This window comes from Mastigoproctus giganteus, chromosome 6, assembly GCF_048544385.1.
Source record: "Mastigoproctus giganteus isolate SK-2022 chromosome 6, ASM4854438v1, whole genome shotgun sequence".
Classification (NCBI taxonomy): Eukaryota; Metazoa; Arthropoda; class Arachnida; order Uropygi; family Thelyphonidae; genus Mastigoproctus; species Mastigoproctus giganteus.
The window spans coordinates 13403292-13416699 of record NC_143580.1 but is presented as its reverse complement, the minus strand read 5'-3'; the positions used below and the strand labels follow the sequence as shown (position 1 = coordinate 13416699).

General features: G+C 36.5%; 1 protein-coding gene across 1 annotated transcript in view; it reads left to right on the top strand.

Annotated features, from left to right (window-relative positions):
• The first annotated feature begins 275 nt into the window (after positions 1–275).
• LOC150083956 (uncharacterized) overlaps positions 276–13408 on the top strand; it is a 46592-nt gene continuing 33459 nt past the window's right edge. Inside the window, exon 1 of the mRNA XM_090374967.1 lies at positions 276–451. Coding sequence (XP_090231093.1) covers positions 278–451 — 174 coding nt within the window. The 5' untranslated portion in view covers positions 276–277. The remainder of the gene's footprint in view (positions 452–13408) is intronic.

The window sequence follows — 13408 nt, the reverse complement described above, 5'->3', positions numbered from 1 at the left end:
ATTAAGTTGTTATGCTAGTGGCTTTTCATCACAAACATGGCGCCACTAACCTTATTGGTCATCCATTGGATCGGCTGCTGGGGACCTGTTTTTCGTGCAGCCACTACTGACGCCTTTTCTCTCCTCTTTCCTTCCCCTGTTTTCTTTCCCCCATGTGTGAGGGGAAAAAAATTGGTGGACGTAAAAACCGCTCGGTAGCTATTGGTCGGAATATCGGTATAAATGGAACACACACCTAAGGCGCCTTCATTGTGAAGATATCTCCAACACTTCTATCATGATGAAGCAGGTGATTCTAGCGCTCGTGCTTACTATCTCGGCTGTTTTAGCAGCTCCGCAGAAGCCCAAGAGACCACTGGAACAATCACCACCACTACAGCCTCAACAAGCGCCTCCTCCTCCTCCTCCACCAACCACTCAAGAAACTCCACCACCACAGCCGGTATTTCACGTAAGTATTTTTATTCAGTAATTAATATTACTGTTAGGATTTTTACGATTTGTATAATACATCTATAATATAATATTCAGAATGTACACTATGTTTCAAATTATTATGTTCATTTATCGTGGTTACAGATGAAATGGTCTGTTACCTCTATCACTGAATTATAATGAAGTTCGTAGAAGCGCGTATATCAAATAGTAAATAATCGAATAACATTAGGATTTATAACATAATCTCTGATTTAAAATAATAAAATTAAATTATTGAAGGCTTCGAAATGTGATTAATTTTTATCAGAGCATCCTGGGTTGTTCGGTCCCCACTGTGGTGGGGAAGAAGTACAGGATAGGTTTATTCTAACTTGTTTAGAATTGTCGATTTAGAAAGCTACGTAAAAATAAATAAAAGTAATTACAAAAAATATTAATCTAAGACCCTCATCTAATGATAATTATCATTATATAATAGGGCGCCATCTTGAATGACAGATACGATAATTGTTTTTCAATTATGTTTTAAAAGTTCATTTGGGGTTAAACTTCAGACTCTGTTAATTCTTAATTGCATTTGAGAGGAATTACGGTGTATGAACTTGGCTGTGGAAAACTAGCGAAAATAGTGCTATGCTTTGATAAACCCAAACAGAAGGGTCATTGAAACTATAGGCATGTCGAAGTCATCTGAAAAAATGGCAAGAAAATATGTCCTTAACTTTGTAAATTGATGAAGATATATATTTGGCTATATTGATGTATAAACTTGGGACTCTGACTCTATAAATTATCCTGACTCTCTGTTAAACTAAAATTAGCCTTTTTATTTTTTGAATATTAAAGTAGGACCTTCCCCCCCTATATATTTCGAATGTTTATTGTATGTTCATTATAAAATCGTAACTTATTCATTTTAAAATTAATGTGCAAAAAATCTTTCGGAGCAGGAAAAAAAAAAAAACCTTAAGATGGAAATAAAATAAAAATTATAAAATAATTATATATCCAATGAATCGTTAAGACACTGGCATCAGCTGTCAGAAATAAATATATAAACTTCGTTAATTTTAGTATTAGTTATAAGCGCCATTTCCGAAAAAACAATTGGCTTTAGTAACTTTGTTATTATATATAAGAATACTTTTTATTATTCCCAATTAATTTAAGGGGTTGAAAAAATTTGCTAATAATATAACTATGTTTTGAGATTTATGTACTGTACATGCAAAAATCATCGAATTTTGAAACTTCATTAAAAAAAAAAAGTTTGCGCAGGTAGTAAACTTCCGCTTTCGTTATGTAATGAAGTGTGAACATCCGCAAATCTAATCGTTACTTACAATTTTAGGAAAAGTATTTTTATTATTTTTTTTTTTTTTGTAGGCTCTGGCGGATATCACAGCGAATATAATTATAGTTTCTGCCAAACTGGGTAGAAAAGACCAAATTCGAAGAAAGTTTTATGATTTTTTTTTAGAACGTGGCTGAGTTAGTCGGTCTGAGGCGAGGGTATGGTTTTTTCCCCTCTTGGAAAAATCTCAAGTCTTTCGTACAGTAAGCAGACGAGTGACTAGTGTGCTTACTGGACTCGTCCAGTAAGCACACAAGTCACTCTTTTTGTGACCTCCTACGACGGATGACAGTTTTCCTAACTATTGGGAACAAATATACGAAACATCACTAAATACTTGCGATATCGCTGTTTTTCCTCAGCTTGTTCAAGAGACTCGATTTTTGGAACTTTTGTGCTTTTTTTTTTCTTTCTTTCTTTTTTTCCCCTTTTTTTAAAATTCACACAGAAAAAAAAAAATTGAGTTGATTAGCGGCCGAGTTATTTAGTATCAGGACGCTGCGTGCTTTTATCGTGCTACATTTTTAATAATTCCCTTATAATTAGTATACAGTATCATACACTACCATACCAAAATATTAGAGAATTACACAATCGCAGGAAGGTGTGAGCAGTGTCCGGCTGATGATATTCCATTCCTGTTCGAGAATGGCCTTTAGATCCATTGAATTCGTTGGTTACTTTTCCAAAAGCGGAGCCACTCCCCTTCTTAGGTCATTCAAGGCCCGTGGGTAAATTCCCTCTGCTTTCCACTTTCTGCATACACGGAGGCTCCCCCCCCCTCTACGTATGTAGCAAAAGGAATTGGGTCGGTTTACACATCCTGAGGACATAATATTAGCAGCCATACCTGAAAGTGAACAGACCAATATATAATAAGCAGTTCTGGCCAATGGCTAAGAAAGATTCTAGTGAGGTAGGCCGCAAAGAGGGTTACTGGTAGTACCTCTCCTTGTGGGATGACTCTGGTAACGATATACGAGTTCTGTTCAAAACGTACCAGGATTATGTTCGTTGTTCAAGGCTCAGACAATTTTTTGGCCAAACATGAAATCATTCAAGTCCAGCAACTGCCTATCTGCTTTTCAGAAACGTTTCCAAGAGTAATAAAATCGTGTGGCTAAGTGTATTGCCACAGGGGCTTACTATTATGGAAGGAAATTAAGTCTTCCACCCCCTTTTTATTATCTCTATGACATAAGCAGTTCGGAGAGATTTTAAACAGCCTCGTAGTTAAATCGAATTCATTAAGAGACTTCGTGTGCATGGTACAAAATTAAAGGAAATTTATTATCGGTATGCAAAAATATAGCATGTTGTAAAAGAAATGAAACATTTCTTTTAAGTTAAATTGTGAATTCTTTCGAAATTTCACAATCGAATTCTAACGAAATATTTTCGTATATAAGGTTATAAACGCAACGATTTCTCTGTGGGAAACTGGAAGTGTTCTACGTTGCTTGGCAACAGTTTGCCTAGCAACAACAAATTTTTTTATAGTAGTGTAGATTTATTCATTTTATCGCAACAGACTTTAATGCATTTATTATCGTTATTAGTCTGACAGCAGTACCTTTTTCCAAAAAGGGAAACAAATACTAACAAATTATAACTTAGCTGTTATCAGCGAACCGAGAACATTCCGTTTCTGCGCATCCTCCATACTTCCTAGCCATCCATCCAATCATTGCGTGGCAGCAAACATAATATCCCCATGTAAATAAAATAATAATGATTGCTGGATTTCTGTCGGTCCAATTTTAATGAAATTTGGAAAGGATCGACAAGTTATTGTAAAGGAAACAAGCTGGAAGACAGAAAACGAAATAATAATTGCCAGATTTCTATTAGGCAATTTTAATGAAGTTTGGTCAGACAAATCTTTCTAAAAGATCCAAATATAAAATTTCATACAGATCCGCCTGCTAAGAGTCGAGTTATTGCATTATTAGAAACACAGTAGAAGTCAAGTTGTTACACGCGGACGGAGGGACGGACACGTCGAAAGCAATGTGCCAGAGGTTCCCAGACTTGTATCTTGAGCTTCCTTAAAATTTTTCATAAATTTCACGCGGGCTCCATGTTCCAGAACAGATTTGACATAAAATTTAGCTATGAATTACATATTTTTTTATAAAAAAAATGCTTCGTACCTGAATTGTGGGATAATTTGTCCATATTTCGTTAAAAAAAGTTCATGAAAACAACAAGCGCCCCCATGAAAACAAAGTATGGTCCCCTGGTAGGGCACCCCACACTGTACAAATAGTCATTTTAACTGCAGATCTAATAATTGTATTCGCGAAAAATTATCGTCATAAAAAATAAAAGTAATGTAAAAGTCATCTCTTTTACATTTTTTAAATCTCTTCCTTACAAAAGAGAGATGACATAAAATGTCATCTCTTTTGTAAAGAAGAGATTTAAAAAATGGGCTTAAATCAATGCACATTACAGCTGATCTAACCACGACAGAAAAGATAAATTTGCTTATTTGATCTCCTCTTGCCTAAGATTATGAGACAGTTGCAGCTAATCAAGGGGCATTGCAGTTGTATTACAGCGAGTTGTTTGTCACTGAATCATAAACAAAAGATAAATCTTTTCCTATAATACAAATGTGGTAGGGATAGTGCTGGAGGGCCAGTTTATTTCGTGTTAATCTACTTCACGCATTCCAAGGCACGTTTCGTAAATTGTTTTTGTCGGTCGATGATCCATTTACAGAAAGCTGTTTCTGGGACACTGCTGCTTTACTAGTCGTGCCTTTCTCCATATCATCGATATTAAGTCCAGCAGTCGCCTACATTCACCATCCTCCTCTTCATGCTAATCTAAAACGAGACGGTAATCATAGAGCTCAGTGGAGAACTGTCAGAGTCCATTCTGTTTGTAATGAAACGATATTTCGTTTTATTTTTGCTACTTTATTTAGTATTTGCACTTCCTATTTATTCCCGCGCCGTGTAAACATTTCTTTTCTGGGGGAGGTGTTCGATGCTTTCTGAAATTTCCTTTTTTTTTTGCCCTGAAAACTAACAAACCGGTCTCAGAACACGCGCATTTTAGAGACAGCACACAGACGCCTCATGACCTGAGCTGTCTTAGTGTTAATGCAAAAAAACAGAAGCAGAATTCCATCTTGTCTGACCACTCCACTCGCTAAGATTGCTTGTTTATTTTGTCCGTTCTGGAACATTACAACATTAATCCTAGCTAAATTACAACATTAAACTATTTAAATTATTAAATTAACCCCTTTTATATTTCTTTTAATTATGACGTTGTGTGAAATAAAAATGAATAAAAGAAATGATCTTCCAACTCAGTTTCCTAATCCCGTGTCATATGATGACGTCATAATAGTTATTCTATCACGTGATGATTGTCTTCTGCTTCAGATCTCGATCACAATGCCACCTGGCCAGTTTTGAAGAAAATTTCTGAAAGTAAATTTCGTTTTTATCGGTGTCATGTGTTGTCAGTATCTCTGATGTAAAGATTTTAGCACTCTTTTCCGTTCTGACTCAATTTTTCTCCGGATATTAAATCCCTATTTTAATTGTAATTTCACTTGTAATGGCTATCTGTTTTATCAGAAACATTCTGTTTCTTTCTTTTATTGTTCTGTTTTCGTTTTTATCTGTAAATTAGTTCATTCTTTTATTGATTGGCCTCATTTGTTATCGCAACTATGTTTTATTTGTTCTTAGCTTAAGTAACCATTGCTCTATTTTCGTAATTCCTTGTTGTCTCAGCAATATTTTATTCTTTGATTCACCTATCGGTTTCTCTAAATTTTATGTTGTGCATTGACATGCTTTACGCACCTTCTTCCCCCTTCTTTCCCCCAACAAAGGGGCTTTCTCATTGGTCGTAGCGAAATTAAGTATCAGACTGATTTTAGTTGTTATTTTATTGATCGTTTTGGTCAATTTTTGTATCTTGACCTCCGTGCGCAAGTAGATATTAAAACTATTTTGCTTTTGAGTATGGCCACTGCATTGGTCAGCGACGGTTTCAGGTTGTAATGCTAAATCTAACGCCACATAGTCCGATGTGCGCTATGATGAGAACAGTGAAAGGATATAGTGGCCAAAAAAATTCAAACCTTTAGTCAGTATTGAATCGAGCTGCCTTTATTTCAAATAACAGCAAGTGTGCTGAGCGGCATGGATTTTATGTTGTTTTAGCGCGTTTTGGTCTAATTGTAACCAAAAAAATATCGCGCAGCTGCGACAAAGTTGAAGGAAGAGGACTTCGTTGCGAATAACTCTCTGCAGCATAACCCATACATTCTCAATAGGATCCAGATCAGATGAATGTGGGGGACAAGGAAGATGGTCGAAATCCGTGTCAAGTTCTCCGAACCATTCATGGACGATTCTGACACGATGCGCTGTTGCATTGTCATCCATAAAGTGGCTATCACCTTTAGGATAAAAATGTAACACTGCTTATTGCAGAAGATCTAATACAAAATTCAGGTACCCCCTGGATAACATTCGACTCTGAAGAGGTCGAATGTTATCAACGGACCCAGTCCGTGCCAATAAAACATTCCCTATACCATGATACCACCTCCAGATGCTAAAGTTGTCTTAACAAGGCAAGCAGAGTTCATCGCTTCTTGAAGATCTCGCCACGTTCTCTGCCTACCATCATTGAGATATGGAAGAACTGTTTGCTTTTCAGTCATTAAAATTCTTCGAGATAGATGCTTTTGAGAAACCAGTTATGTCTTTCGTTTCTTGAATCATGGCTTCTGCTAAATGTGCACCCGCGATAAGACTTTTTTCAAAGTCTGACTGATTAAGCGTTTTCCCCATTCTGGCTTCAGATTATTGAAGTCGAACAGCTTATGCAGTCTTGTTTTTATACCCAAAGAGGCAACATATCATCACCCCACATCATTTATTTGAAAGTCTTCTCTCTGTGACTGTCTTAATACAAAAGTTCCTATTGTTTGGCCATTGTGTATATAAGATGGTACATAGTTGCATAAAGAAATAACGGGAATTGTCTGCTTAACCCAGCTGTTAAATGTTCGAGAAGTCTACTGTTTATGTCTCATCACGTTATTTCACTCCTAGTGATTTGTTGACCCAGCTGCTACAGGGTATTCACTTACATGTATATTTTGGAATAAATTGATTTCATATCTTGTGTATACACTGCCCTACCATTAATATCCGGGTACCTCGCCGTTTATAATTGGTCACGTCCTACCGAAGCACCACGTGTCTGACACAGATAAATATGCTTGTAGGCAACATATAAATACTGGAGATAACATATAGGTTATCTCCATTATCATTGCGGTTGTCATATTTTTATTTTATATTTTCCTTTGGTAAAGCCGCATTCACCTGTTTTATATTTTATTATTAGTACGAGTATTAGCAGAAGTTTAATCTTCGGATGCCATATCAGCATTTTGTCACTGCGTGCGACAGACACGTCTGAACCTCACAAACTCATCTGAAGCCGATGCGATGAAAAGATGGAAGAACAAGGGCCATATGTGCCCAAACAGTAACGTGAGCTTAAAAAAAAAAAAAAAAAAACGGAAAGAAAGCGCCGATCCCTGAAGCAAGTGAAGAAAGCGAACCGAGCGTGTCCTTGGATTTCCAGAAGCCGACAGGAGTAGCCGTGTCCAGTTGGTAGGACGCTGCATGGTATGGTTTTGGTGGCCGAGCCATTACTTACAAATTCAACATTACGCTGTACTGACATTTGAACGGCACTGAATGTCCCTAGGTCAACGATTGGCGATGTGATCTGCAAATGGAAGTGCATACTAGTGCCGAAACCGTTACGAAATGATCCAGAAAATCTCAGGAGCTAACTAGATTTTGCAGTGGTATCTAGCCAATCGTTCTTGCAAATAGGTTCTGTGGAGCTATGAGTTGCATTGCATTCCTCACATCAGATGGTGGAGTGTCAGTGTGGTGAATACCTTGAGTACGTCATCTACCACAGTGTAATTGAGCCCACGATGAAGTTCGCAGAAGGCGGTGATGTGGTGGAGCTGCTGCTCTTGGTTGAGACACGGATCTTCGTTGTAGTATTATTTATTTTATTTATTGTGTGCCTGCCAAGTAGTACTGAAAACTGTCAATGCACCAGTTATATACCGACATCGTGGACAGTTCCATGGTTTGTATAATCTGGTAATTCTATGAAATGGATTTCTGTTTAGGCATGTATCTTATATGCAAGAGTAGTATTGTTTGAGAATGCCCCGAGTGAGCTAAGGCAGTGAGTGTTTCATATAAAGTGACTAAAAACGTAATACTGTAATGACATGGTGCAAACCCACCATGGCCTTCAATACAGCAGCTAACAGTTAACGCAGACTTCCGCTAATTAGGGATGATGCGAGAACATCGATTCAAATTATCAAATGAAAGTAACTATAAAAAAGTAGATCCAGAAACTTACCGTTACAAAAAAATTGTTAGGAACAACAGGTTCCTTCTGAAGTATTATTTTTTAATTTAAAAACCACTTAATTACGTACTGAAAAGCGCATTTCAAACTTTTTTTTATATAAATGTCCTTTGGAGTGAATAGGTCAATGTTGTAATTATTAAAATTACACATTACTGTTTAGGTAATAAAATTATAAAGGATTTCACTTGTTCTTATCCGTTTTAAGCAATCTTTGGTGTCTTCAAGGTCGAATAGGACACTTTAAATCAGCGACAGTAAAAGATTAGGCGCTATTGTTTCCGTTATAATTTTGTGTAGTAAACTTAAGTCCAAAGTTGTCTTATTTCTGACAGAGTTAATTTAAAATGGTGAGAGCAATCAGTTGGTCACGATATGATATGCAAATGAGAGCGAACTGGTGCTGAAACCGTCATGAAACGATTCAGAAAACCTACAAAGCTGACGGAACGTGACAGGAGAGGCCTACAAATAATTGTCCGCTCAGAACGCAGGTCAACGTTGTCGCAGCACACACGCAGGCCCTAATGAGACTGTTGAGACACGTCAGTATCAGTACTGTGCGCAGGATGCTGCATGATATGGGTTACTACGGTTGTGTAGCTGTTACACAAGATACTAATCACCCTAACTAATGCCATATGTTATCAAGATTGGTGTGAGGCATGCATGTTTTGGATCGTACACCAATTGAAAGCTGTGTTTTGGACTGACGGATCGCGATTCATGGTGTACCAGTCCGACGGTCGTGCATAGGTGTGGTGGATGCCTGGAGAACGCTATCTGCCGGACTGTATCATCCCGACAATGAAATTGGAGCGTGTGGGGCTCCTTTGCATTGTTTGGCCTTGGACCATTGGTTATTTTAGGCAAAACCGTAAATGCTAAGTCCTCTCTAAACGTCCTTGACAATAATGTGTTACATACGTTGTGCTAGCATGTGTATTTGATTTAGACGTTTCCAATTTTTATACAATCATTTCCACTCTCCATGGTTCCATAAATCTTTATATCGATTACGTAGATATAGAAAATATAGAGGAGATACAGTCAAGAATTTTTACCTTAGTCTTTCAATTAGGATTTTTAATTTAATCTACACTAATGCCAGACGTTAATTCCATGCAGTTCCATTTTATAGGCAAGCAGTGAAATTGAAACCGAGTTGAATGCTTTTTTTTCTATCTATTGATAAATAGCTCTCCTTAACTCCACTTCTAAGGTTAATAGGTTAGTTATGGTTGAATGACCCAGAATAAACCTGTGATTAGCTCTTTAAATCGGTTCTTAAAAAAAGTCGATTATATACACGTACTATGACTTCAATTACCTTTGCCAGCGCTTTAAGCTTGTTTATAGAACTGTTTGAGGTGACCTGCATTTTGTCTCCTTTCGCAAAACGAGATGTGATAAAAGAGACTTTCAAATCATCAGGAAAACTACCTAGTTTAAAGGATTACTTTATTAGTTATAATATTTGCATTTGAAGTGAATTCTGCCAGGTCCAGTTAATCTCGAATTGATATAAGACGCTCATTTCTGCTATTGAGATAACGTGTAATATTATCTGTGTTCCTTTTGTAGAACTCTCTGTAGCCCAGAAAGGTTCGCACTCTTTTTATTATACAAACATATAATAAAAGAAAACACTGTTTTTTCCTTCTCTTCGAAATTTCTGGATTTCCTTTTGTTGAACGTGGTTCAGGTTCTACACTCGCGAGAGCTTTTGCATCAAGTTACCATAAAACTTAGTTATCAAGAAACCTTACTTATAATCTGAAGATAAGGTTCCTTGATAACTAAGTTGTATCGTTTGCCACCTTAATTTAAACATGGAAGTCTTTTTTAAATAAAAACTGCAACTTTTGGAGGAGGCATTCTTAAAGGATTGCAGTTAAGATTAAGAATACGGAAGTGTCCTGCATCAGTAGTTTTAAAAGTTCGTTCGGTTGGTATGAGATTTGCAGCGTACCTCTTGGAGACTTTTAGATGAGATAGAAGAGAAAGAAACTAGGCCATCAGATTAGAAAAAAAGAAAGTTAAACCGCTTTTGGATCACTTTGCAATGGTTAATGTCAAAACACAGGACTTTAAATGGACTGACGAGTTGGGGGGAATTCGAGTTTTTCCACATTTGGTCTACACAGTAATCCGTGTCTTCTTCCACAGAAAGATCAAATAAGATAACTAGAGTAAGCAGTGGGGTACTGAACGGTACACTTCACCTGAGCTAGAAACGCTTAACAGGTGTTGCATTTCGATGGAGATACGTGTGACCTCTCGAGATTCTTAGTGGGCAGGTACGACCCGTAAGTGTGATTCAGTGCAACGTGTGTTCACTTGGTTGGATTGTCATAGAGTAATAAACTCAATGTTCAAATTAGGCTTTGTAATCTTTTTTTAAACGTTAGTCACTAAAACGAAGGCCGCATAGTATCACCGTGTGAAAGCCACATTAAGAAAAAGCCATGTTAAGAAATATTTCTTGATGCAACAGAAACTATGATAAAAATAAAAAGAACGAATTTTCAAATCAGCTTATTTTAAAAAACAGTGAATAGTCAAAAAGTTGGTGTTGGATTTTGCCGGATTCCATGACCGATACACAAAATTCTCTTTTGTATCCGCATTCAGCACTCGTTAGTTGTTTTTTCTTCGCATACAACGAAGATAAATAATGGGAAACCCTAACTCATTTCAGCCCTACTGTTACGTGTTCTCGATTCTTTCCTACAATTGTATTATTTCTGGTTCAAATGAAACCAAACCATTTTTTTATGTTTGGGCAGTAGTATAAAACATTTCCTGTCATTAATACTAGGTGGGGTTACTGTCTTTCTTTGTCGCAACTGTATTCGTCATGGTGACTGCGACGAAAGCCACCTGTTGTTAGTTTTTGTCAATTACCGTAAAGAAAAAATCTTGTACAGTGTATAGCCACGTGCCCTGATGTTATAACAATGCCAACCTAAATTTGTCAGCAGACTGTAGGGTTTTAATATTTGTTTATTTTTTTTCTCCCATAAATCATTTCTAATGAAATGAAAATGGGACACAAAATTAGCATATGTATGTGGTAGTTTGAGGCCACTTAATTTTTACAGCTATTACATGTCTGTTCAGCTTCCGGACTAATATCTTCTGTGGTTATATTTACATTCATCCCATATTTTGAAAGAAATATGTTACCCACACAGTCTTTCATTTAAAAATGCTTTGCTATGCATCCTGAATATTGGAACATCAGTATAGTCCCGAAATTAAGCTGATTGGTGATTTTATTTTAGTCCCCATTTAGACTCTAAAGAACGCGTTGTTGTTCAGTATGAAGATTACCAAACCCGAATACTGTACGTTCAAAGAATAAAATATCAAATTCTTCGTGGAAAAAATAAATGGTTGTTGTTTGGTTTTAGGCGCATCACCGACTTAAACCATAAGACGGAATTCGCACACCAGGTCTTTTACACCCGGTGTGCAAAGAACTATGCTACTACATGCCAGGGAAAACTCTTGCGGGGTCAATGCCAAACTAATTTGGTAACTGCACCAGTTCTTTTTTCTTGCTATGTTTATCATTTATTTTTGTTTTATACTTGACTACTGGAGTTCTTAATTGTATATTGTGTGGTGGGTCTGCGCGGTAGCACAGTGGCATCGTCACCGGCCTTCCTACACCGGGGGAAAAGGCCCTGATTCGAATCCCGTCATGAAACTCTTATGGGCTCTTTTCATTCCATGGTTAGTCGGTCTCAAGCGTAGATACCAAGGTTCCCTCCCCCGGAATGTCAGGTTTTTCGTCGAGCAAAACAGACAAATGGACCAAAGAACGCACGCAATTCACGAATATAATATACAATGGGCAGAATAATGTATATTCCTAGCGTGACTTTTTTTTTTTTTTTTTTTTTTTTGTGTATTGTGGTAGAAAAGTTTGGCCCATCCGGTTGTCCTTGCACCCGGCAATGAGGAGATCTCTTTTTTGGGATTTTGGACCTCTTCAATGGGGAACTGGGGTGCGATGGGCACAGTCGTAAGGTTCTGTGCATCATAAAACTTTGTGATGCGCAGCTCTGCATTACATTAATAGAGGATTTCTGCATTATATTAATAATAAAAATTATAGTACAGGCCGCTATATTTTATTTATTCTGCATTAGAATTAGTAACTCCTCCTAGTTTATGGCGATTTAAACATTGTCTAGCATTATCAATAATCACAGTATTGATTCTTCATTCTTCAAACTTTCTTCTTCTCCTCCTTCAAAAAAATGTTTTGTGTTGAAATTTGGCCATTCCAGTTAATATTTTCTTGTAAGATAATATTAAAATCGAATATTAGTATCACGATACTAATATTCAGTTTTAATTAATTCCAGTCATATATCATACAATTTTCTTCATTTATGTATCTGTCTATTCGACGAAAGTTAAGTGTAATTTTTTAAATAAATGATTATCTTCTGATCTTCGCTTAACGCGTTTATTTTATTTAGATATAATTATTTAACAAGTAAGCTGTACTTACCTACATCCTCAACTTATGTAATATTCTCTTTTGATGTCTTTTCACTATTACTTATTTATATGATATGCAATATAAATGGTTTTTAAATAAAAATAAAAATAAAAATTTTCTATTGCTATTTTCTTATAATTTTAATGAATTTTGTTAGTTGTTTCTACGGACGTTTGAGGTCGCTGGAGTTGACAATGAACTAGAAAGATTACTATAATTTCAAACTTGTTACTTAATCGTAATAGCCATATGCGAATTATTTCGTAAGGCTTGGGTGGGTATAAACTCAAACTTAAACAAATGAAGAAAACAACTTAGGGTTCTTGAATAATGTATTTATTTTGTCGACCTCAAAACCCGAATAATTATAGGATGTTTTAAAAAAGGTCGACTGTTCCGATCCATAGTTGGTAAGTAGGGCGACTTGACTTTCCGCTCTAGGATTTTGAGATATTTTAACTAAAAGGAGATCTTGCATCTAAAATTCGATACTTAAGCAGCAAATCAAAATATTTAGAGCATTATGCCCAACATGGCGTAACAACAAACACCTTTGTGAATAGGCTTGCATGGGCACACACACACATAAGGTGTAAACGATGATGCTTTCAGAATTGCAGGAAGTTAAAGCGCATTAAGAGGGG